Genomic DNA, 27327 nt, shown 5'->3' on the forward strand with positions numbered 1-27327 from the left:
AATCCAGTTTATTGTTTGAAATGTGTATTCACACATCCTCATGTTGAAGCTCTTCGGAACATACACATATATCTCAGTACATCATTAAACAGCAACCCAGTGACAGTTCATATGCTAGTTTTCAGTTGTTTTTGTCACAAAGCAAAACAGTATGTTTTAAGGAAAGTTAATTACACCATTTATTGGCAATGCAATGAAGGCAGATTCCACTTACACCATAAAAGTATAGACTCTGTCCTTTCAAAAGAATAAACATGCTTCGTGTGCCAATCTTCTGTGCTTGTTTAAGCAACACAAGATACATGTAGGCAAGTTAATAGCTTTGCAACACTTAACAGTAGTCAAAGTAGTTAAGGAAAACTTCACTGAGCAGCCAACTTCTTAGGTGATGAAGCCTATTGTAAAAACCTCTTTCCTGAAAAGATTTAATTTTCTATTGTGATATTTTATAAGGTAGGTCATTCTACATTCTTACTACTCTCTATAGCTGGGTATGATTGAGTCTGCTCTTTCTAATGATTAGTCTACTCTTTCTAATGATCTAATGATCAACTTCCATTGTTTATGAAGACTCCAATCTGAGTCTTTTCCATGAGGAACACTTTCCAGTGATTTTACTGAAGCAAAATGGAATGATCACATGCGTCAGACTGACCATATGCCTATTCATTTTGTGTGGAAGCAACAAAAGAAGAATAATTTTCTTCTACTTTTAAAGCATACAAAAATAGGAGTTTGTAAAGAATGCGATCACAGGAACACTTTATGTTCACACAACAAGCTGGGTGTTTTTACAGATTGTCCATTGAGTTCCTCTTGCTCTTCAAAGCTCTATGTGACAACCAGAATGGTTTCTCTGTCTAGAGACCTTATTCTGCATTGTAATGACAGGTACTCAGAACAGTAATCACTGGAAAGATGACTAAATCATGTAAAAATCACATGAAGAATATATAAATTTTTAGGTCTGCAGAAAAAAATAAAATGGGCTGCATTGCATGACTTGCACTGAGACTTTGCTCAGCTTTTAAGCTAATTCTTTCAGTAGGTCCTTTTAAACATACACACCATCAAAAGAAATATATGTTCTTTAACACAAACAGCAGATCTAGATGTGCAGCAACCTAATAAAGAATTAAACTATGGAATTTTTCAACTCAGTAAAACATTAAATAAAAGCTGCTTAAGGAGGAAGTCAGTAGTATTTCCTTTCTGTGAATCAACAAAAGCAGAAGAGTCTACTGCACACACAGTACAGCAAGCATACTTTCTTTGAGAGTGAACACTCACTCCCTTCCTTATATGTTCATTTTTCCTTCTGGGGTCAGAGTCACAACCAAAACGTGAGGTCAGATTCTCACCTCTTTAAAAAACAGATATATGGAGAAAGCACTGAAAAAAATTAATCATTCTTCATAGTTGCCGTAATATAAAATGAAAATCAAAACACAATATTCTATCTTCTAAGGGATTTCCACAAGAAAGTCCACATAGAAAAACAATCTCATAATACATAACATCAAAAACTACATGGGATTCTCACTATACTTTTATTAAGTGCAGGTATCCTAAAATGCAACAAAACTGTAAAGGAAGAAAAATATTGTTTCCTTTTATAGAGTTTCTAGCATGTTCTGAAAGCAAAACTATTTTCAGCCAAACCAATAAGCCTTCTCTCTTCTTCTATCTGAACAACTGTATGTTCATGTGGCAATGCACAATAAAATTTTAACTACAGCAAAGATTTTCTGAACAGATGGTGTTCTGCTGCTGATCAATACAATGACAGCATTTGTAACGCATTATAGTATTTCCTTCTACTTGTCTGCCATCTTATTCATACCACCCCACTAAAAAAAAAAAAAAAAAAAAAAAAAAAAAAAAAAAAAAAAGAGGGAGAGGGTTCAGTTTCCTCCCCAAGTAAAATCTTTCAGCAGCCAACACTGACTCTAAGTGCAAAGGATTTACAGGCTGTACCAGAAGGTAAATAAACAGTCTGCTCAGCAGTGCAGAATTAAGTATCCGGCCAGAGACAGAAAGCCAATACTTTACAAATGGACTGTTCGGTGCCGACTGCCAGAGGCATCTGCATGCAGCTCCTTAACTGCTATTACTCATGCATCTCCTCAGATACAGTTTTACCTTGACTCTAAGTAGCTCCCTCTAGTTTGTTTCCACATTAGACGTGACAAATGCATTTTGGAAACTCTGACATCCAAAGATTAAGTTAATATGAGTCAAAGAGGAAAAAGAAAATGTTGAGGCTCTTCAAAACAGCTTGCTTAAGTTCTTTCAGTAAACCAGTACTCACCTACATAGGCTTCATCATTCACTGGCAGGGGTACTGACATGCAGAGGTAGGTATCAGACTATCAAAAGAAAAAAGAAAAGGAATTACCTTTAAATTGGGAAAATTGAGAACTTAAAGAATAGAAACAAAGCATCAAAATTCCCTACACTTTCTGAAGATGAATGTGGGAATACTGAACAAATGAATACATACAATAGGACCATATAGATAAAGCATCACATACTTTACTGAGATACTTGTGCAAATACAATGTATGTTATCCAGTTTACTACTATAAGAAATAAATTCAATGCCAACATTTATTTAAATGTAACAGACATCAGGTTGTAAGGTTACCAAAGTGGCTATTAGGTTGGTAGGTACACTACTAACAATATATTTCAGACCTATTTTTTCTTAATTTTTTTTCCCAAACATCTAAGGCTGTTTAAAATAGGAAATGTATCACCTACTGGAATTTCACTACACCCATGAACTCAGAATCTGACAGGCCTTCACTTTCATTAGGACATCTAAACACAAGATAAAATTCCTGCTATGAATAACTTCAAACTTAATTTAAAAAAATACTCTGTGGATAGGCGTAAAAAATTTATGCAACTGAGAAGGAAGGTACAATGATGATAACAATATGTGACTACACAGAGTAGTGATTAGCACAGATAAGAAACCATTTCTGGTGTTTTTGCTTGAAAATGGGAAGGATGAACAGAGGTTAACTGATGCGATTGACGTGAAAGCCTTTGTCTACTGTTATTACATGCATTCACGCAGCTAACATACTAAAGCCTTCTAGAAATAGAAAAGGAAATATTCTGTTTTCTCTTTAACCTGGGTTCAGAAGATTTTTTTTTTTTTAAACAACCTAATTTGGGACCTTATATTCAGACTTTGAAAGCCAACAGCAGCAATGCTTCACACTGCAGTAGAAATTAAACAGTTTCCAATGAATGTTCAATGTGTAGTACCTGTGCCAAAAGACTGCAGAACTCAGATATCAGGCAGTAAGTCATGTAAGGGGTTGGTTGACATTCATGCACTCATGGACCAACTGCAGTTATGAACAAAGACAAATTTGGCCCTCCCACCCCTTCAACATGCCCAGTAACTCAGTTAAAAAATGCAGGGGTTTTGGCAACCTTTTCCCCAGCCTTGACAATACAACATACAAAGAGAAGGGTTTTTTAATAGGAATCTGAACTGACCTCTTTGTATGTGTTTCCTAGCTGTTCAACTGATGACTCCTCAGGTAAAATCAATAACACATAACTGTAAATGTGTGAACTGAGAGTACTTTTCACTCTTTCTGATGGAGAAGTTTAATATTTTGCTGCAAAGAAGTTCTAGGAGAAACTGTATTTCTGTTTTGCACCTCTTGCTTTAAATTACATGTTCCAGAGGGGTTTTCCCCAGTAACTTGAAAACCTCATTTTTCCTTCACTCCTTTAAAAAGTGCTATCTGCAACAATGAGTCATCAACTACTGCAGCACAATATACTGCTCTTTTCAAGCATCTGCAGCCCTTTAAAAGAGATGTAGACTTCTTAATGATACATGTAATTCCCTGCAATGGCTTACTGCAAAAAGAAAAATAATAAAAAAATCATTCTTTATCTTGCTTAATGAAATTAAATGTGAAAATGACAGTGGAATCTCAATACTTTTATCTTAAAAATGCTAATGCTATGTTTACAAATCTTCAGTGTCTTCACTTTAACTGACTTGGGTCAGTAGAATATAACACATTTTGTACCTTAAAGAATATAAAATTATGACTTGTTTATAGTAACTTTTATGGTGTATTTTGAGAGTTAAAAATACCGGGTGAGAAGTACTTCTATTTTTAAAGTGCTTTTTGATTATTTTCTCTCAGCTTGCCAAAGTTGCAGCAACGTACAGTTTAATGTAAGTAGATTCACTGATGCATCACCCAAGATCTGGTGTAAACTGCAACTCCATGTCTTATTAGCACAGCTAGAAATATTTCACATTATAAAACTTCAACAATTCAGTTTATGAAAACAACATTTTACAAATAAAATTAATTCAATGAAAAGACCTTTTTCTCTCATTTGAGGCTACTTTTTTGTTGCCTACTTTTTGTTCATTTTATTTGAGTGATATTGTAGAGAAGGCTTTGTTTTCCCAGCTTATTGAAAGAAGTGGCAAAACCAGCAGTTCTCTCACCTGCTTAGGTGTCACTGCAGGCATGCGAATGTCCAGTGCAAAATCTGACAGACCAAAGGAAATCACCGGCTGGTCGCTTCCAAGGCATTCACTGGAAAGAGATCTGCTAGTATCTTTGTATCTTGAAAAGAAGGAAGAAAGATTTTTTTTTTTTTTAAGTATTGATTTTTGTTACGTCTTTCTTAAAAGAAGGGTCTTTACAGAACTAATAAAGAAGTTAGACAATGCTGAGTAGTTACAGCAGTGATCTGAAAATTTCACTCCATCACGAGCTGAGGAGAACATCTTAAGCTATACAGCACTTACTAAAGTAGTTCCTGATCTGAGCAATCAGATGACTAGTTTGGAAAATGTTAGCTGAAAATGTAACCTATTATCTCATCCTAATAATTCTCTGAGGCACATGGATGTACAGATAGAGAATTAGTTCACTACAATATGTCAAGCACTATTAATTCAGAACAGTTTGGAGTTTTTTTGAGACTATGATTTATAATTCTATACAGACTAAATTTAAATTACATGCAAAGGGGCAACTTTTAATTCAAATGCTATGGTATTTATAGCAACTTCTACACTACTTCAAGTAGCAAAGAAAAACAGTAAACTTGGCAACATAAAATGAATATCAAATTCTGTATTGAATGTAACATATAAACTAATTGTAAGAAAAATACAGATCACTATAAAGAACTGAATGGCAAGATGTGAGAAACATTGATGCAACACTGATACAAGTTTTGACTATGTATATTCATGTATACAGAAGTGACATGGTACCCAACCTCAATAACAGTAAAATCCTTTATTCAGGAGCTAAGAGGCTACTTCTCTTGTCTGCACTACATTGAAGTTTACCTATGCAATTTCGAACTCAAACAGCCCCTAATTTCTAAGGACTGCTCAGCTTAGTTGATGTTTTCTTGTTAAAACATAATCTTATCCTGCAAGCTAACTCCAGTATCTGAAACATATTTACTCCCTGTGTAGCCTCAAATACAGCTGTAGTGTTAACTAAAAGAGTTGCATTAATTGCCATTTTATCCTTCTATCTATGTATCACCTTTAATGAGCAACCCCATGGATAAAACATGAGTTTCTGTCTTCAGTATGACAACAGTTCCATTTCAAAAGTGGAGAAAGAAAATTCAGAGCAATAATCAAAACTGAACAAATACCATAAGACATTTTTATCTAGGCTTTTTCATACATTTGTAATATTGTGACTGCATGCATTAAACACATAATATTTTCCTGCATAACCCACCTCTTGAAGACTGAAAGTGGGCTTCTGAAACCCAAACAGATGTTTTGAAACAGAAGAAGCAGTATTAGCAGGTTGTTAATGAAGCCAGCCATGTCCACCCTGCTATTTTTGGCCTGATTAAGCAAGCAGAAAAAGGGCAGTGCAGTTCTATCAGCTGTGATCCTGACAATCAGGTGGCAGCAGCAGCAGTATCATTTCACTACTTCATTATTATGTGCTCTGCGGGCATCCTCCAGCTTCTGACAGACCATCTGTCTTGGAAGGCAATGCACTGTAAATCAGGAAGGTGGATGATATTGTGTTGTCTTTTTTATTAGCTATAAAAAGCTGTTGAAGAATCTTCCCTTGCAGATAGATGACACTGTACTTCTGTCCACTTAAGGAGCTGAAAAGGACTAGCACACTCCTGATGCTTTCTGCCCAGGTTGTGCAGTTAAATCTGCATGTTACTTATAAATCCACAGCGCTGGAGACTTCGAATGGCATCACAGAAACCAGCATCAGTCATCCTTCAGAACCTGTAAAAATAGAAGGAGCTTAAGGATGACTAACACATTAGAGCATTAGTTCTCAGCAAATCCCTGTTGAGGCATTTTAATACATTACTAAGTTATTTCATGAGCTTTAACCCAACCCAGTAAGGATTGCATTGGTTATGTTGATTCCTCCTTTCCCCTCCCTTCCCTGTATACAGGATCAGAAACAGACACATTTCATTTTGATATACAAAATGTATTCTCAAACATATTTTATATGATGGGAAAAAATATAAAACCCCCCTCAATATATAAAATGCGAAGTATGGAATATTTCACATAATTTCACATATGCAAACACCAGTATAATGTGTTCTACAAGCAAAAAAACCCCCAAAAAACCAAAAAACCAAACCAAACCAAACCAAACAAAAAAAAAAAAAAAAAAAAACCAAAAAAAAAAACCAAAAAAAAAAACAAAAAAAAAACAAAAAAAAAAAAAAAAAAAAAAAAAAAAAAAACCAAACAAAAAAAAAAAAAAACCAACACACCACTTGATATAGTAAGAATTAAGGTTCATAAATTTTATTACCTATCACCAAATGTTTCTGCACATACTGCAGACTTGGAGAATATTTTACTTTTAATTCAACCTGTAATAAACCATTATGTCATTAGTAAGTACCTGCTTCTTACATACTTTAGCTAATTTTTATATCCATTTCAGGAAAGAGATACCTAAAAATTATTTTTGGAAATACAGTAACCAGAACTGTTGACATCAGACTTCTTTATATTAGTTGAGTAGTTTTCTATCCTTTCATACACTGAGGGTATGTCAGCATAAACCATTAGTCTCCTCCCTGTTTAACTTCAACTGTTCTTACTTCCCCATTTTAGTTGACAAGATATTTAATTCCAAAATTTTAGTATTCTTTAATAATTATGGTAGAAATTTATATAATGTCATACTGAATATACATATTAGTATTCTTTTATTTTTTTGAGAATTCTAGTTTTGGCAGAAGGAAAGTTTCCAGTCACAATCAAAATCTTTTAACTGCACTATGTAGTAATTCTTCTAAATTATTATTATTCTTCTAAATTATTATAAATAGAATATACTAAATGGTCTATTCTAGATTAGTATAAATACTAATAAAAAACCCCACAACACCCAAATTAAAATATCTTCCAGCCCCTGGGAGACATAGTCAAAACACTTTTATATGGATGAAATAGAAAATAAGGATTCTGACATGAAACCAATGAAAATCCATGTATTTAAAAAAAAAATCACTCCCATTTCAGGGCACGTACCAAAAAGGCTTCTTATAAATCAAAAATGCTTAAGCATAAACTAAGAAGCCATACTGGCTAAATAGTCACTGCTGTTAAACAGCTACACTAGATTTGCATTGGACTATTTGCAAGATTTAAAAATCTGATTATGTTAATCAACATTAAACTTGCAAACTGTATTCACTGAAGGATGGCAAAAAAGATTTAGTCACAAACAACTCAAAATAAACACATATTAGCTTTCAGCTTCCAAAAAATATGCAAAGGCTGTCCAAAACCATTAATGCAAGCAATGATGCAATCTTAATTCCTTTTTTAATGTAAACTTTCATGTCTCCACTTCTTTCTTAGAAGAAGTAACCTAAATCATTTTCACTGGTGAACTATACAAATCTGCAACACATATAAAGGGCTGTGCTGTGATGAAGACCAAAAATCATTTAAAAACAAATAAACAAAAAAGACAAGGGTCATATAAGTTAACAACAATAACATAAGGCTTCACTACTATCACTATTTAAGGAATAATTACACAAGAGTAACTGTTCAGTGTCTTTGTAAACTACCTGACCAGAAGTTCTACTACCTTTCTTTAGTTGTATTACCCAAGAAATTATTTTTTTTCCCATACCAGAGTGGAAATGCACTTGACAAGCAAGAAGTCTGAAAAACAGGGACAGGAAGAATATAATGAGTTGTAACATACACAGAACTACAATATTCTAATTTTTTTTTTTTTTTTTTTTAATATGAAAAGGTATTTTCCAATACTAGAAATAGGAAAAAATGCTTAGTTTATGCCGGCTTCACTAAGTCTGAGATCTGTTACATCAAACCTGTTACAAACATCTACCTGGTATACAATTTAATAAAGGAGATTTATTTAATATAAAAGAAATAAAGGAACTAAGAAACCAGACTAATAGTCTGATAAATAGTGAGATAAATACACATCTCTATATTCGCCTTAAAAATACTTTTAAATGCTTTTTTTTTATCCCCAAATGCTTTTTAAGGTTTATCAACTAGATGAATATGAAGTGTAAAGTTTAATGTATGTAATACTTCACATTAGATCCCTGCACAATGAAATTTTACATTTGGAAGGAAAGGAGAGGAAGATCTTTAAGAAGGTAGCGCTATCCTGAAGTCACTCCAATGTAATTTTAGGTATGATGCAATACAGAAATTATGAGATGAGGGAAAAAAGTGACGATGAGAGATAGAGTAATAAGATTACATAATTAAGGTTCATTATGTGGACATCTAGATACCACTGTTATGCTTTCAATTTGGAGTAAGAGATCCCAAGGGAACAAAAGTAATAAAGTAAAAAGACATAATTAATGATGAAGACTACAGTGAAAGTAGAGAAAGGGAGCTGAAAATTAGATTGGGCAATGCAAGCATGTTATTTTATCCCACATGCTCCACCCAAACAAAGTAAAAAACAAGGGAAAAAAAAGCCCAACAGCTTAAAGCAACTAGCACAAAGATGGAATGGGGGTTGGAGAGGAGAGGCAAGGGAGGAGATACAAGCAAGAAGCTGGAATTCAAAATAGAATGCTAGAATTCTATAGAATAGAATAGAATAGAATTCTAATAGAATTCTTTCAAAAGAATTGCAAATAATTTCCAAAAATCAGCTACATAAAAATAAAGTTCTGTATTAACCACAAGCTTATAAAGCACATTGTAGTATTTTCTTATTTTCTGTTTAGTCACTATAACATTTTATACACAGTACCAAGAGAACAAGTCAGAAGCAGAAACCACACCCTCAAACACCACTACCTTCAAAGTGAAGAGAAATTAGAAGATAATCAAAATTCATAGAGATTGATATCCAAGTCTATCATACAGAGTAATTTCTCATACATGAATGTCTGGTTTGTTTCTTATGCACTGAAGTAACAGAAATGAGCAAGGATTCCTTGCATTCTGTCTTCAGCTAGAGCCAAGTTCACATTTTGTCTCAGGCAAAATTTTAAGGTTTGACAACAACTGGGTATATAAACAATAGCCAGTTCAACAAATGAACTGCAGCTAGGCATGAAAGTTGGAATACTTTGCTTCTAGTAACACAGGATAATTGATATGTTGCTTAGGGATTAATTAATGCACTTAATACATTCACACGTTCACAGGATTCACAGGAAAACACATTTGGCAAGAAGCCATCAAATTAGTCACCTCTTGATCCTCAACATCAATAAAAATATCTCACAAAACATATCTAGGGGTTGGGAAGAGATGTATAATGCAGATGACACTGGACTGGGACAAGCATTGTGCTGCTACCCAGAAGGACCTTGGCATTCAGGAGAAATGTCCTTATCTTGACCCATGAATCTCTCATTGTGTTTTCTCTCCCCTGTCCAGCAGAGAAAGGGAGTGACAGTGGTTTGGGATGGGCACCTGGTGTTTAGCCAAGGTTAACCCACCAGAAGGACTAATGGTACCTCTGGCTGCATGAGCCAAAGTATGGCCAGGATATCACAGAGGGATTCTTCCCCTCAATGCTGGTGAAGCCACACATGGAGTGCTCTGTCCTGTGCTGGGCTCCCCAGTGTGAGAGAGACATGGACATACTGAAGAGAGTCCAAGCCAAGTACCATGAAGATGCTGAAGACACTGGAGCATCTCTCATATGAGAACAGGCTGAGAGAGCAGAGACTGTTCAACCCCAAGAAGATCTCTGAAGGAGATCTCATCAAGGTATAGAAATACATGAAGGAAGAGTGCAAAGAGGACAAAGCCAGGTGCAAACTTATTCAACATCTTCCTTGGTAATCCAGGCCAGGGGATCAAGTGTCCCCTAAGCCAGTTCACAGATTAGACCAAGCTGGGTGGGAGTGTTGATCTGGAGGGCAGGAACATCTGGACAGGCTGTATCAATGGGCTGAGGCCAGTTGTATGAGGTTCAACAAGGCCAACTGCTGGGTCTTGCCCTTGGGTCACAACAATCTTCTGTAGCACAAGACTGCCCCATGGAAAATAACTTCCAATCACCCATTGTAATTGCTGGCTGCCTTATATTTTCTTCTTCTTGCTCTGCGTTTGTTCAGGAAGATGATGCTCTCCCCCCTGCCCACCTCAGCAGTGTATCAATTTTCTATCAGATCAAGTGGTCAGTGTGCCAAGCAGGCAACTGCGGGCCCTCTATCACAACATAAAAGGCGTGAGCATATAGCTCGGGCTGTAAAGGATCCCCCTGCTTGGTCAGCAACCCACACTGAATTTGTTGTGGTATTAAACATATTTTTTTTTTAGAATAAAAATGGTAACTTTTCAAATATGGCTGGCCTCTTGGTTTAATATGTATTTTTATTGATTAATTTTAATTTATATTATTTAATTTATATTGCAAATTCCTATCTTCCACTACCAACAAAAACCTCAGATATTCAGAAAAGAATAATAAAAAAAAGAAAAATATGATCGCTCCTAATATTGTGTTTATGAATCTTTTCCAAAATTTGTTCTGCTGAGAATAAGTATGATGCCTATTTTTAAAAGAAATATTTTATAAAGAAACCTAGTGCCTAGTCCATTACAGAAAGAACAATACTAATACATTAAATAAAGGACTGTGATTTGAATTTTCTTGTATGCATTACAGCAGTTAAACTGGATTCATTCGAACAGGATTTACTCTTTGAATGCCCCCCCAAATATGCTGAAATTAGAGTACAATGTGTATTTATTTCCCATTTAACTAGAAGAATAAAATGGTAATTAATACTCTCCTTAAAAGGATTGTTTATAAGGGCAACACAACAACAAAAAAGGTCAATACCTGAATCTAACCTTATTTTGAGAGATTCTGATGACCCATTAAGCATTTTAGTGGTTTCCTACTGGAAAGTAAGTTCTACTTACTATCTTAAGATAGACTATCTGTACCAAGAAAAATAATTAAGCAAAATATTTCAAATGCTCTGTCAATTCCGTAAGTACGGTAAATTTTAGCCACTAGACAGGTTTTTTGTTGTTGTTTTCTAAAATTAATTGAACTTTTTTACAGCAAAGAAATGGAGGATGAAGAACTGTCATTTATACTCTTCCCTTTTGGAGACCAGTATGTTCACAACACCACCTGCAGTCTCCTAACTGCTATAATGAGAGAAAATCATAAACCCTATGGCCATAAGCAAACCCTATTCATTAAACAATAAAGAAAGAATTCAATTTTATTTAGTAGGCAACTCATACAGCAATAGTAGTTATGGAAATCACAAACAGAAGGATGCAAGGAAACAGATTATTACACATGTTTATGCAAAGGAAAAACAAGGACATTGTTTCTAGGGGGACTGGGCAAAAATTTATAGAATATATAGAAACTAAAACCAGCCTCAGTTATCTTGTGAGCCACAGGACATGCATGAGAAAGCACAGAAAAACCAAGGGAGGCAAAAAAACCACAAGTCAAGGTGTCAGAATTGCTGTCACGAACCTCTGCACACAGCTGTCACCCTCAACATCTCCCAGATTGGGACAGAAGGGACTAACTTAAAAGTTTAAGCAAATCTGATTTTGTCAGATAAACTTCTAGAATAGTTTATTTTTTAACACTGTGAGAACTCAGTGGAAACAGAAGAAAACGTGTAAGGAAAAAAAGATGCAGAAAAGATTTAACTTCTACTTCACAATGTGATCTTATTGAGTAGCCTTTTCTTAAGACTTGGTTATTTGCCAACAAGTAAAGCTGTCCTAGGACTGCCTTCTCATTTTCCTCTCATTCCTGAAGTAAATACAACAAATGCCGCTCCTCAACACAATGCACACCCAGATGTGAGACAAAGAAATACCTGAAAAAGAAGGAATTTTAATATTGCACAATCTAAAGACACTTGCCAGTGTGTTTCAGACCAAAATAAAGTTCTTGGAAATTCTGGAAACTTACATCAATTTCTGAATTCTAAGCTAAGATGATGATATACAGTTCAAGACAAGATTTTTTGCTCATTTTCTCCATCACCATACTGTAAACTATTTGGTATAAACTTGTTTAAAAACAAGGAATTGTACTTTGTTTGAACAGAAATATGTAAGCAAACCACCAAAAGTAACTCTTTCCTGATCATATCAATACAATTGTGCTTGCATTAGTAAAACAGAAGACTTCAAGGAGAAATTCACTTATACAGCCTGAAACTGCTTGAAACACTCACGATCAGGAGTTGCAGATATGTTTCAGAAATATGAAGACCAAGACAGCATGTGTTGGTTCTCCCACTCTGCATTTTAATAGCATTTGAAAAGCACTTTATTCACAATAAATCACCTTCTAATGCTTCTGCTTTGACCAGGTATCAAAACAGGCAAACTTCTCTTGTCAAGAAAGATCAACACTTTTTATAGAAAGACAACATCTTAGCAAACTGCTAATTTCATATAATGAAAAAATGAACAAGCTGGATGATACTAATTACTTGCTTAAAAAGGGAAAAGACCTAAGATGCCTCTGCTTTCATTTAATATCCAGATCACTATCAGTAGCACAATGTAATAAGAATAAAAGTTCACTGAAATGCCCTTTGTTTTTCCTTTGTTAAGCAAAAATAGAAAATATCAAAGGGAGAATGTTTTATAGAGTTAGGATTAGCCTCCAAGGATGAAGCAGATGAGAGATCATTTCAAATACTTAAGTTCAATTATGCATTACATATGAACTATGAATTAAATTCATGTTCCTTTGCTAAGAAGGACATTGAATTGAGGTGGGCTCAGCTGCAGGGCTCTGTCAGAGACACCAGAAGCTGTCCCCACGTCAGACAGAGCCAGCTCTGCTCAGCTCCAAGATGGACCTGCTGCTGCCCAAAGCTGAGCCCCTCAGTGATATTGGTGATGCCTCTGCTGTAAGGTATTTAGGAAAGGGTAAAGAACACTGGACAGCACCCAAGAGGGGTGAGAACAGCTGAGAGAAACAACTCTGCAGAGCCCAAAGTCATGGAGGAAGGAGGAGAAGGAGGTGCTCCAGGTGCCAGAAATCCACCAGCAGTCCACAGAGCACACAGGCAGATGTACCCTGAGGGAAGCTGCAGTTCCCAAAAAGTCCAGCTGGAGAAGGGTCCTGGCAGGAGCCGCAGCCATGGGAGATCTACACTAGGGCAGCCTGTCCCCAAAGAACCAAACCTATGAAGAGAACCCACGTCGGAACACCTCATGGAGGACTGCCTCTCACAGCAGAGACCCCACTCTGGAGCAGGAAGAAAGCATCATGTACTGACTGCAACTCCCATTCCCCACTTCCCTGCACAGCTCAGGAAATGAGAAGAATTGAGAGTGAAGTTGAGGCTGAGGGAAGCTGGTTGTAAATGTGTTATTTCCCAGTATCCGACTCTGTTTAATTGGTAATAAGTCAAAAAATAGAATATCCTGAGCTGGATAGGGGCCCACAAAGATCACTGAGCCCAACTCCCTGCACAGTACAGCCCCAAGAGTCACACCACAGATCTGAGAGCTTTGTCCAAAGGTTTGTTGAACTTCCCACTGCAGGGGCAGGCTACATTTTTTTGTTGGATTACTGAGTTGGAGCAGTTGTCAAAGGCAGTAGATGAAGTGGAACAAAAAGAAAGAAACACGACGTGTAGGACAGCAGCAGGGGCAGGAACACTGCTAATGCTAGTAAGGCTCTAGCTCTCCATGGACATGCAATTGTAATGAATCTTTATGCCCGTTTTTCTGCAAATGTTGATTCTTGGTTCAGTACAATATTCTTATGAGAATGCTGGAGTGATTATTTCCACAGTTTCTATTTGTTGAGTAGGATCTGGTATGATCTGTCAATCCAAATACTATGCATCACAACACCCCACAATTCCAGATACATCCCCTGCAAAAACCTGCCTCAATAAGCCTTCTATAGACAAGAAACGTATGGCTACTAGAACTAAAAATAAGAAAAACTAAGAACTTCTTTCTAACCCCTTTAATTGTATGCCTCTTTCAAGTAATTCCAGGTAAAAGTCTGGAACATCTTCCTATATATCCAGTCTAGGTCATGTAGTTAAACTGAGATTTATTGCTTTGTAGCTTCACAGAAGTTACAAGCAATTTAAATTAATGAAAATAAGTCAGAGAGCAAACAGAAGTTTGCTAGAGTTCATTACAAAAGTAATGTTGTAGTCTTTCCTTTCTCCACAGAAAGCACAGATGGCACAGATAGCAACACCATCTCTTAATTAAGGAAAAAGATAATGAGGAGAGTGGAAGATGAAAACCAAGTCAATGAATCCAATTCCATCTAGTATTTATTAATCATTGAACAACTTAAGATCCATGCTAAAAGCAGATAAATGAATCCTCAACTATTACAGGCCTTTTTATGACACTTTTTACGAGTTAAATGCATTGTTTTCAAAACCAGTATCCACAGGAGTAAAAGAAAGAATTCTGTAAACATCAAAATAATGCTAAAAATCTAGCACCTCTAGAGATACAGGTTTGCAGTACCACAAAATACAAAAACGCTAATACTAAGGTGACTAAACACAATAAAACAGAACCATATTTCAGCAGAACAAGTCTTAATATCACGTGGAATTTTAATACAACACAATTGCCTGAGATTATACTAGCACTACATTTTTCTATAAAGTGCATAAATACAGACAGAGTACAGTAATAGCATATATTAGGACACAAATGGATAATCAAGAAGCCCAAGTTTCTTGGCTAGAAGGCACCATTACACATGGGAAAACAAGAGTTTACAGGAGAAAATGGAAGAAAAACTAAGGACACCAGAAAGGAAGAATAAGGGAAAGAAACCAGAAATTATAAGCAGTGCAAGAAAGAAGTGCTGAGAACATACAAAATGTATGTTGTACAAAATGTCCAATGCCATGGCAGAAGTCAGGAAAAGGCACTCCACACTGGAGTAGGTGAATATGCCCTAAAGGAAGCTTCAACCTATGGAAACCCCACACCAGAGCCAGCTCTTGGCAGGTGCTGTGGCCTGTAGACAGGCAGTCATTGTGACAAATGCATGTGTTCCCCTAGCCAAACAGTACAGGTTCCAGAGCAGTTAAGGATCTGAGCCACTAATGGGGCCAAGAACTCCAGTTTTATCTGTTTTCTGAAAACCCACAAAGGAGCAGAGCGACCCAGTGAGGATCCATGCTCATGAGCTTGGAACACTGATCATGCGATTAAAAAATGAATAGCAAGTGGCTTTTCCAAGCATCATTTGTCAAGGAACAAAGGAAGTTATGGGCACAAAGAGTCTCATGCACACTTTTCCCATTGTATGCAATTTGAATATGAGTAAACCACATTATTCCATATATATGACAGCCTAAGTGAGCCTTCTTTGAGCCCTCCCTGCCAGGCAGCATGGCAGTGATCTCCCCCAGGTGGCCTCTCAAGGTTTCTCCTTGAAGTAGAGACCATTTTACCAAAGACAGGTTTTTTTAAAGGGATTGATATCACATATAGCCTTGGTAAAATGGTAACTTTGATTTGTGCCTGATAATTTTGAATCATTGTTCAAATGGTTGGGCCACACTGTGAACTTCAGCACCAAACTGTACTTTACAGCTTTACAACATCTCACTAATAATGTTTTTTGCTAAAACTCTTTGACAGTGGTTCATTAAACAATCTAAATCACCAGTTCATGCACCCTTTAGGAGGAGTGGCCCCGCGAGGGGCTCACACCAGAGAAGTCTCATCTGGAAACACTGTAGCTAAGGAAAGGACTCACATTCTATCAAATCTTGAAGGATTACATCCCATATCCCACAGGAGGGATCTCACATGGGGGCAGAGACAAGGGCAGGAGTCCATCGAAATGTTAGATCCTTAGGCCTGGCACAAAGGGATGAAGGTTGGAGACTTAATAGAAATATCTTTACATTGTTGTAATCCAAGATTTGCATTTTATGCTACAGGAATTCCTATAGAAGGACCTACCTCAACCAGTGGCACACAAGGGTCACACAAAGCAGTGCAAGTGCAGCTGTGACCTGACCTGAGCTGGCTTTTGCACCCAGTAACTCCCCACAACACACCACGTCTCCATCCTCCTCAGTGACAACCAGAACAGATGGAGCTCCAAGTCATGGACTGAATTAATTCAGTGAACATTTGTGGGCATTTCACAAGGGTGGTCCATACACGAAGGATCTGTGCATATGTCAAAAGACAGGAAGTGGTGTCTAGGTGGTGAGGATAATAAGGATGTATGGGTAACATGGGACCTGAGCATATGAACACTATGGAATTGGGGATGAGGTGTGGGTTTGTGGGTATAACTTGTACTGATTTTGGCTTGGACAGAGTGTATTTTATATGGACATATGCTCAGGATTTGTTAGCAAATCAGCATTGAAAACAAACAGATGTTTTTGCTGTTGCTGAGCAGTGGTTACACAGAGCCAAGGTCCTCCCTGCTTCTAATACCACCGTACCAGTGAGAAGGCTGGGAGGGGACACAGCCAGGACAGCCGACCCTAACTGGCCAAAGAGATATCCCATACCACATATAGCAGGACTGTAGGGACATTTGGAGTGGTGGCATTTGTCTTCAGTGTAGAAACCACTACATGTGAAGGAGCCCTGTTTTCTGCAGGTGATGAACACCTGCTGATGGCAAAGAGGATATGAATTCCTTATTTTGCTCTGCTTGTGCATGCAGCTTTTGCTGTCTCTGTTTTCATCTCAATCCCATGAGCTTTCTCATTTTCTTGTGACTGTCATGCCCAGCCCACTGCGGGCCAGGGAGAAGATCTGTGTGGTGCTGACATGCCCACCAGCCTTAAATCACAACTAGTTTTGTTTATTTGCTATCTCTATGACACAAAACAAGCCAAAAAAGAACCATGAAAGGCAAAACAAATAACCAACATTAGTGTCTAAACTACTGTGAACATGTTTCCTGCTCTCTACAACCTCCACCTCAGCCTCCTGCTAAGATTTCCTTGCAGAAATATATTTTACTCTGGTTCTTGGAGTATGAAGGAGGATTCTCAAGCTTGTTCATTTCCAGAGTAAAGTGAATCGAGTGTTCTTCCCTGGAAAATGCTGTTCAGCTAGTAGAACTGAAAAGATGACACATGAAAAATAGGATACCCATCCCAACATCTGAATTTTAGACCCCACCCCCAAATATATTGTTTTACTGTGAAAAATATAATACTTGTAGAAGAAAGGTTTATGAAATTGGAACTATGCCAGGTTGGGCAAGACAGCTTATTCCTTCTGGACACCAGAAATTAAAAAACTTTTAAATCATTTTTTATAGAAATACTTATTTTCAATGCATAAGTGATTCAAATTATGTTTAACCCCCTTTTCATAAACTGAAGGGGTAGAAAAAATTTTAAATCTAAGACTTTCCATTAATTCTACTATATGTTCTACAGTAGAATTCTATGCTATTCTACTCATGCAACATCAGGGTTTGACTTATGAGGAAGAACATCTTCACTTCACATTTCTTTTACTTCTTTTAATTGTTCAGTAAAAAGTACTGAGAGACAGGAAAATGTATGAAAATCTACAGTACCTTCTACCCTCTCAGCAGAAGAGAAACTACTAAAATGATAAAACTATTTATGCAATTAGTTTTCACATGTGAGAGCAATGGCAAGCAAATTTTTTAAAGCTTACTGATATACTGGTTAGCTTTATTAATTCTGAATATCTTGTGTGGCAGTAAAAAAAAAAAAAAAAAGTCAACAGCCATGAGTCATACATATTTTCTATCTCCCAGGGCATATTCAGTAATTTCAAAAATTTCAAGTTATCTTATTTTTAGATTGCCTTAGCTAAAGGAAATACATTACTGTCAGCATTACTCACAGCACAGTTTATAAGCAGATCTAGCCTTGAATGAAGTGAAATCAGATACTTTTGAACACAAAAGGAGGAAAGAGAGGCTACTACTGAAGAAAATCTTTCTTGCTTCAAGAGGAGGTCCTCACAAGTGCCAAAACTTAAAGATATATTTTGCCTTTTTAAAGATCTGACACCTATTAGAAAACCTGTGGAAGATTTCTGCAAGAAAGTACTCCAAACTCTAAACTTGGTACTGGTTTCCTTATAGCAAAACTAAAGAAAAAATTTTATTATTAATCTGTTGATAGACACACATTCATTCACTTAAATTATAAACCATAAAAATTTATTAATTATTTCAAATCAATGCATAAATGTTAAGAAATAAGATCCTGTTCGGTGACAGACAACTGCACACCTGAAGAACTGCAGCAAGTGGGAAGAATAAAACCACATCACACACAGAGGACTGCAATTCTCTTTCAACAGTGTTAAACATTAACTAGATTTCACATACTTATAATTCAGTTTTTATATATATACACACACCCAAGTTTAGTCTACCAATAAAAGCAATGAAACAAGAAGAAAGTTTCAAGGAAGTTTTTAGAAGTTCTGATGTAGACAAAAGTTCCTTAAAACTGGGTAAAACCAGATTTCATGTCAGCTTTTTGGTTTTGGTGTTTATAATATAATTTAAAGCTACATAAAAAAAATCATCTGTTCTCATTCTTAGCAGACCAGTACACTTCACCCACACCTTTTCAGACAGGTATCTCCTACATTTTAGTTGGGATATATATACACCCACCCACACACTTATATATACATACACACATATTCACCCACTCACCCACCCATTTATTTGCCATTTTTGCAATTATTAGTGTCCAGTAAGGCTCTTTTTAGGTTTTAAATAGAACAGTGCACAGAATGAGTTAAAATCATAATATAGGAAACAATGTCTTTGCTTGATACTGATTTATTACTGTTTTTCACAAAACTCTGACAGATGTGGGTATAAGATTAACCATCATACTGCCCTTCCTATAGCACTCTACAAAATCCTCAAGCTTTATGTTTTCTGACTCCTGCATAAAGGCCATGATTTCAGGTTGAAGAAGAATCTTTAGCTAAGTACAAGTTAAGTCTTATTTGTTGAAATTAATTCAACTGAAAAGCATTTCTGCAAAACACCATTTGAACAGAACCTAAGAAGTCTGGTTTAATGATTTCTGAGCCTGTTTATTAGAAAGCAAAAAAATTTAAGCTCTGCATTTTATTGCAGAGGTTGCCTTGCTGGGATCTACAGACGCCTGGCAAGAGAAACTGGAACATGCTAGAACCTAATCTGGATGTTTTAGCTTTTAAGTATAACCACTGCTCACTGAAAATTAAAATGAAATTTAAGATGTACCCAAAACCTCCAACAGGAAACAGAAAAAAAAATAAATTACTTTTCCTAACCTTAGTACCTGTGAATCCTACTCATGTCTGGACTCTTGAATTCCACTATAGGGCATGAAATGGAAGATAATTCAAAAGCTATAATGAAACCTCTTCAATATTGTTGTGGTTTAATGGCAGCTAAAAAGGATGTGGTTCTTTGACTCAGTGTTTGTCTCATTGCTTACGCCCACTCTTACAGACTCTATACTGGTGTTAGCGAGTTACTCCCCACCCCCGGCTCATACAACAGGTAAATATGCAGATATTTAAATGCCAAGTTTGATAATTTTTTTTAAATTTGGAAGATAAAAAATTAGGTAATTATTTCAGGTATTTTGCCTCTTGCTTCAGAATGCAATCTCTTTCCTGTGCTATTCCATCTGTCAGGTGACTATTTTGATTAGCTGAAAAGGCACCAAATAAAAAGGCTTAGTGACTTTGGTTTTCCTTGGTGACTTGTCTGTTGTTAAGCATCTTGTGCACGCCAGCATGGCAGTATATTTCCCTAGGAAGTGTTTGTGAAGTAACACTTTCTATGAAAGAACAAAGTGAGCTAGGAAGTTACTTGGAAATTGTATTGGGATCAATCCACTATTGGAGGAGGAGACAGAGCAGTTTCACAGACAACAGCAACAAACTGAATATCACTGAAAGAAACCTTTCACAGATCATTTTAACTACAGGCCAGCTCAAAAACCCTACCACTTTTCCCCTAACATTATTCTGTTTAGAGATTACATGTTACAGAACAAAGCTAAAAGCAATCTAAACAAAGCAGCCTACAGGCTGAAGTGAATTTTTGTGATGCACCTTCATTTGTCTATTCCACCTTCCCCCAGAACAGCCCACTCTTCTAACTGGACATACATGACTCTCCTTTATCACTAAGGGAACACAGAATACAAGTAGCAAAAAGAGAAACCTATACTTACACGACCTTTTACCAATTTTTCTGCCAGTTTGCGTAACAATATTCTACTACTTATTTAACAATAACAATACAAACAGACAAACCACAAACTGGCATCCCCACAGAGAAAGAAAAAGAGGTGTTTTCTTCAAAGATTGGCCTTTGCTGGAACAGGACAAAGGGAAACCCTGAGAACACCTGGCACAATGCCCAACCAGCAGGGTGCAGCAGGCAGTGGGCCAGGGCAAATGCAGGAGCATCTGCAGAGGACTGAAACAGCCCTGAGAAGCAACCACAGGGACCAGGGCAGGCAAACAGGGACCAGGCTTGTTCAGCCTTGAGAAAAGGATGTTTGTGGGAGTTCTCATCACGGGGGGCTACAAAGAAGGAGACACCCCTTTCACAAGGAATCACAAGGAAAAGACAAGGGGTAATGGGTATAAATTACTCCTGGGAAGATTCCATTGAACAGCAAAGGAACATCTGTCATAGGGAGAACAATCAGCTCTTGAAAAAGTCACCCCTGGGATGTGGTGGATTTCCCAGTGTTGGACTCTTTTAAGATCCATCTGGACAAGCTGCTGGTGATCGTGACCATGCTTTTGCCACGAAGGCTGGATCAGATGATCCTTAAGGTCCCCTTCCATCTTGATATTCTCTGATTCTTGGGAGAACAGCAAAAACCAAACAACCAACCAAACAACTCCTCCCCCCCAACCTTGAGTCCCAGATTTTAAAAACTGTATATTGTACCCTATGTCACATTATTTTGCTACTCCAAAAAATCTGCAAATAGTAACAAAAAGGTTGTTGGTACTTGGCCAGTAGATTAATTCCTAGCCAAAACAGGTACAAAACAAGCACTTATTCTACAGAAGAAGCAATGAGATCCACCATGTTTCTAGGCTTGTCAAAAAAGGACATGAACAAATCTTATCAAGATTAAGGTCAACTGCATGCCTTTTAAAACAATCAAAGTAAAACCATTATCACAAACTATGAAAGTTATAGATATCATAGTTACTGCAACCCCATGGACTCATCCCTTTGACATACAAAAAAAAGATACTATGCATGACACAAATATTTCTTACTCATAGATAAAATGAAGTTCTAAAGCAAGATTCTCATTTATCTGAGAAAGGAAGTGTGTAAAATCAAGAGTCAGCTATTCAAACTAAATAGCATGTGGAAGGAAATCCAAGCCCTCTGCAAAATATCAGCAAGACAAGTTTCAGAAAGGGTCACAATTCTTTTATGCCAGATTCTCCAAAGCAATCATCATACTGAATAATGAATACTGTTAAAAATAGAGCCTGTTTGAAGAGATGGGATTTGTTCACATGAGTGCAAGTCTAGTCTCATGAACTCGGTTGCAACATTCATTAAAAGACTCATCCATGCTCATACGAATTGGAAATCTGGATATGAGCCAAACTACATAACCAGCAAATCATAAGCGCACAGGTATGTTTGCAAGAAAATGTGGCAATGACTTTTATTTGTAGTATAACATACACTCTTTTGTTTATTTTTATTTTAACAATCAAGTTCCCATAAAGAAAATCTATTTTGACATTAATTTAATTACAAGCTAAGAAAACTACTTTGCTATCAAAAATTTGTACAAAGTTGTCATTCTTAATTAAGAATATATTTCAACATTTCTCCTTAATGCAGTAGCATGAAACATCTACAAACCAGAGATGAGACTGTCCTTCCAAAATCAGATTTGTGAAGAAACTAATTTACATGTTCATATCTTGTCTAGTTCAACTACAAACCTTTCACATTAGTGAACTTTATAAATCTGTAAAAACCCTGACGTTTTAGACTAGTAAAAAGAAATATTTTAAATTAACACTCTAATGCTTATTAAGGGTATACCAATGATTTGTTTGATAATGTAAGAACAGTTGATTTAAAGATTTCTTATGTATTACAGTGCATATTAGAAGTTTTTCCAAATGTAATACCCACTCACCTACTTGCATGCAATAACTTGTTCAAGTAGCATTTTAACTCCTCCTAGATCACATCATCAGTTTCTTTAGCAAGAAGACCCAAATTCCCAATTCCTCACTCAAAAAGACTGATTTTTCTGACATAAGGTGAAAACTACCAGGAGGTAAGGGGTGTGGGTTGAGGAGAGAAAATACAGAAGTCATACTATATAGAAATAGCAGACAATACATTGAATACGACTTTTGGATGGAATACTTTGGACACAGCTTTTTTATTTGTCTAGTACTGTGCAAATTATAAATACGTTATTTTATTTTCCTAAATGGTCTTCTTTCTGGGTCAAGAACATTAATTTTTCCAGGAAAATAAAAAGGTCAGTATAGAATTTTCCAAAATGCTCAATTTGAAGTGCTATACAAAACATCACATAGTCTTAGCTTACGTTACTTCTTGTTTCAGACACATTTTTACTCCTAAGTGAATTATTCAAGCTGAGGCCCAAACATTGAATCCCAACCAATTTCAGAGATGCAGCAGTTGAAAGTATTCAGGAAGACACCTGAGGCTAAAGTAAAAAAAAAAAAAAAAATAAATCCAAAGAAACATTTTTTTAGGTCAGCATTAAAAATCATTCACAAAAATGTTTCATTGTCACATAATAAGTCCTCCGTAGCCATTTATAAAATACAGAAAGAAAGCAGACTTTTAAGTGTCTTTTGTTGTAAAATATGACAAGAAAATTGTACAACAAAATTTGCCTAGTTTGTGAAAATGAAGAAGCAGCTCAGCTATTAGCAGACTAAACACACTATCGAAAATCAGTACCTACTTCCACTGTTGAGAATAGTTCAAAGTTTTTAAGTCTATTACTTTCTCAAGTGGGGAAACATTTGTTTTTCCAATGGATCACATTGACAGTTTAGTATAAGAAAAGTTATTTAACTAGCTACAATACAAATCAATAACATAAAAATAAGGTAGTAGTACAATAAAGGGGCTCTAAAAAATCCAACCATGATGGAAAGGGGAGAAAGAATTACACATTAATTCCACTCCTGATACCCTTAAGTGTGTGAAAGCATTAGGGTATGATACCTTGGCAAGAAACATAATACATACTCCAAATTCCGCTTGGAGTTTACCTGTCCTAACTGTCAAATTAAGAGTGTAAGTTCCAAAAACACACCGTAAATCCATTGTTTTCACCTAAACTGCCTTCCAGCAATTCAGGCCTGAATCCAGCTACTAAAGAACATGGCATAGGGAGGTGAAGATCAAGGCTAAAGTCAAAGATGGAAGCCAGGTGACCAAAATTACAAAGGACAGTAATTCTTCATTAAACAGTATAATCATCACAGCATTTTTTCAGCTACAATCAAAAATTTTAAGTGTTAGAAACAAGGGTACAACTTACATAGCAAAACCTCCACATCAGCAAGAAGATATTTGTCTATTTCTCAGGTCCAAATCATATCCTATGCTTCCCTTCCCTGTTTTTCTTCAAGAGATACCTTCAAACCCTTCCACAAGATTGGGCTGTAGGTCTTGTCACGTGGAGCTCTTTTCCAAAAATGCCTGTTTGCTCTTATCAAAGGTGACAGCCTCAGTGACTCAAATGTTGGATTTCTATCTTCTTTTATCCTCCAGAAGTAGACCTCCAACCTTTGAATCAGACTTCAGCAGCAGAAAGGGATAATATCAATACATCTGTTATACAGCACACTTCTGCTAGGGTTTGGGTAGCCTCTGTAAAGCTTTTGTTTTATAAATTGCATCATAAACAGAATTTTTTTCTTTTAGTTTTTAAGCGAAACCCATAAAAACTTACTGTCACAAAAATCTAGATGATAAACCTGGCTTTCAGACTCTTTCAAATTATCTGCTCAGCAAAATTTTTGTGGGGATGTTTGTCTCTGTATCAAGACACAATCCAGCATGGCAATTCATAGAAGTGCCAGTGCCTGCTGCCAACATGCCTGATGAAGAGAGTGGCAGGCACAGCAACCTGGGGACTGAGGGTCTGCATTCTTGTCTTCTGAATAAAGGACTCACTAATGCCACAGCAAGCTTAAATCAGGATGTTTTAAGGTAAGAAAAAGAAAGCTGAAAGTGCTCTGTGATGACAAAATACAGTTATGTGCCAGAGATACTCAAGAGGAAGTTACTAGAGAGGAAGTTGGAAACTGGAATATGATGGTGGAAAACTTCACCACTGAAATTCCGTGGTCTAAACTGCATTTTGTACCTGATGATTAGGACATTGCAAAGTGTTAGCCAACAGTTTGTTAAAATACTCTAAAATAAAAGTATGGATTTTAGATATATGTGTTCTTCTGAAATTAAGGCTTGAAAACTCCATGTCAATTTTCTCTCCTCAAATCTGGATTAGTCTAACAGCTACTCATGCCAGCCTAGTAAGCACTTCCAGGTTCCTTTGATAACACATTTTTACGATCACCTTTGCATTGCTATGTAATGATTTACTTTAACTCACAGTGTTTGTCAGTAAAACAAAGAGCAGGAATACAGCGAATAATTGCCATTTCTAGCTAAAGCCTTTAAGGAAGAAAAGTGTGGTGTATCATGGGTAAAGATCCCACATGTACCATGTGATACAGAAATTAACCACACACTTCATTAGATCATTTTCTCTTGTCCAATCCCTTGTTACTTGGAAGAAAAGCCTGACATGCACCTGACTATAACCTGCTTTCAGGCAGTCATAGAGAGCCATCATAGCACACCTCCCAGCTTAGGGCTGTATGCACTGCTTGCCTCCTCTACATAAGCAACCTGAAGCAACAGGAGTGAAAGATTTTTGTGCACCTGCACAGCAGCAAGCACACAAATTCCCCAAGTACTGCAAGGTAAGCTGTGTCAGGATGCCAGGAGCCTGAGCTACCACAGCTGCACTGTAGTTGTATGGGATTTCAATCATAGATAAAGGCTTTATCTATTAGCACTGTAACTATACAAAATACATCAACAAAATCCCACTATGTGTCACATAGCTTTTGTTTCCTACAGGCAACCTGATGAAGGATAGCAAACTACCTGGAACAAGCAGAAAGAAGCAATTTTGAAGCAGCAGCAGACATCAGTGTCACTATTATGAGATGGCTCAGCAACACCACAGACTCCTTTATTCCTTACTCTGGCTCCATGATCTTTTTAAAGGCACTCAAATAAGGAGACAGCCCCATACACAGGTCAACTTTATAGAAGTGACAGAGAACGGCTGTGGGGAGGAAGAGCATGGAGGCAGCATAAAAGTGGTACAGAAAAAAAACAACTCTAATGCTGTTTAGTTGCATGAACTCTTCACACGTTTTTAACGTAACTGATAGATGGAAGGTGAACTTCATTTCTTTGTCACATGCTCACCACACAAAACTTTACCCAAAACCTCGTGGCTAGTCACTGAGCCATCTCGAATTTGTTGTCAAACAGTTTTAACAGATTTTAATACTTTATATGAAATCACCGTTAAGGTTTTTAAAGGAAAAGAAGACGCAGCAAGCATTTTCTAGTAAAACCAGGAATAATTTATTCTCACACAATGTGTTGCTTTCCCCATGTGTTCAAATTTTCCTATCCATCCCTTTCTCAAAACAGGCAATTCTATATAATCTCTCATTACTTATCCTGTACTTTCACGGGTGTTTTATATCAGATGACAAAACAGCTCTATCATTTATCATTCTTGGCACAGTATTTTGGCTAAAGAGAATTAAGGCTGATTTGGCACTAAACTGCAAAGAAAAACACTTTCACTTTCTTTATTTAGAAATCAAAGCAAGCCAATTGAATTTGATGATTATTGTGCTGCATTTGGAGGACAAAAAAGTGACGAACACCACCAAAAAAATACAACTGTGCTAAAACAGGCTATATTTAGCACTACATGAACAAAAGCCAGTACTGCTCTCCTTCATCATGACACTGACAGTACCAAACAGAATGCCTGACAGCTTTCCAGGGGGCTTTAGCAGCTACTGCTGATGCACTGCAGAAAACAGATTGACAATGAAGCCTATTTGCACTATGTGCTTTCCTACCATCCAGTTTAAGACAGTTAAGCAAAAAGACATCAGTTACCACTGCCTTTCCAAAATGCTGCTTGTAAATAGATGCAGTATGTATCTTAAGTTTGCTTTCCTCCTAAGCACTGGTTGGTTCTAAACAACACAGTAATCCTAAAGATCCATTAGCAAATACACTGAGGAACCAGGTATTCGGGGGCAGCCCTATCTCCAGCTTCGTCAGTCATAACATCATACAAAGTAAGAATCAGAACATAAATAATAGTACCCATAAAAGAAATCAACAAATTAAAACCTGACAGCTTGCTTTTGAAAAAAAAAAGTAGTTTTATGATGCAAATCTGCCAGCTAAACACAAAATCTTATCTATTTATACACAAGATGCAAAAACAACTTTTACATATAATCAAGAAAGGTCAAGTTGTTTTCCTGTTCAGGAAAAACTTACTAGAACATTCTCAGAAATGAATTTCACTGATATACTGTAACTATTCATATTAAAAGTGAGAAATCACATGTTTTTCCCATACCCTCTTGTTCATCCCATACAACAAATGAAATGCTTTTCTGTGTATGGTACCTTCAAAACAACACACATATATTCATCTTTCTAGCATCTTGACTAGAAG

General features: G+C 36.6%; 1 protein-coding gene across 6 annotated transcripts in view; it reads right to left on the reverse strand.

The window, feature by feature from the left end:
* The window catches only part of PAM (peptidylglycine alpha-amidating monooxygenase), a 123744-nt gene that overhangs the window by 64242 nt on the left and 32175 nt on the right, over window positions 1-27327 (reverse strand). For all 6 annotated transcript variants that reach the window (XM_083883404.1, XM_083883402.1, XM_083883403.1 and 3 more), the window contains 3 exons: window positions 5766-6283; window positions 4499-4619; window positions 2312-2369 (listed from right to left, as the gene is read on the reverse strand). In XM_083883404.1, coding sequence (XP_083739530.1) covers window positions 2312-2369; window positions 4499-4619; window positions 5766-5857 — 271 coding nt within the window. In that variant the 5' untranslated portion in view covers window positions 5858-6283. The remainder of the gene's footprint in view (window positions 1-2311; window positions 2370-4498; window positions 4620-5765; window positions 6284-27327) is intronic.

The sequence above is a fragment of the Zosterops lateralis genome (genome assembly GCF_965231275.1).
Source record: "Zosterops lateralis genome assembly, chromosome: Z".
Classification (NCBI taxonomy): domain Eukaryota; kingdom Metazoa; phylum Chordata; class Aves; order Passeriformes; family Zosteropidae; genus Zosterops; species Zosterops lateralis.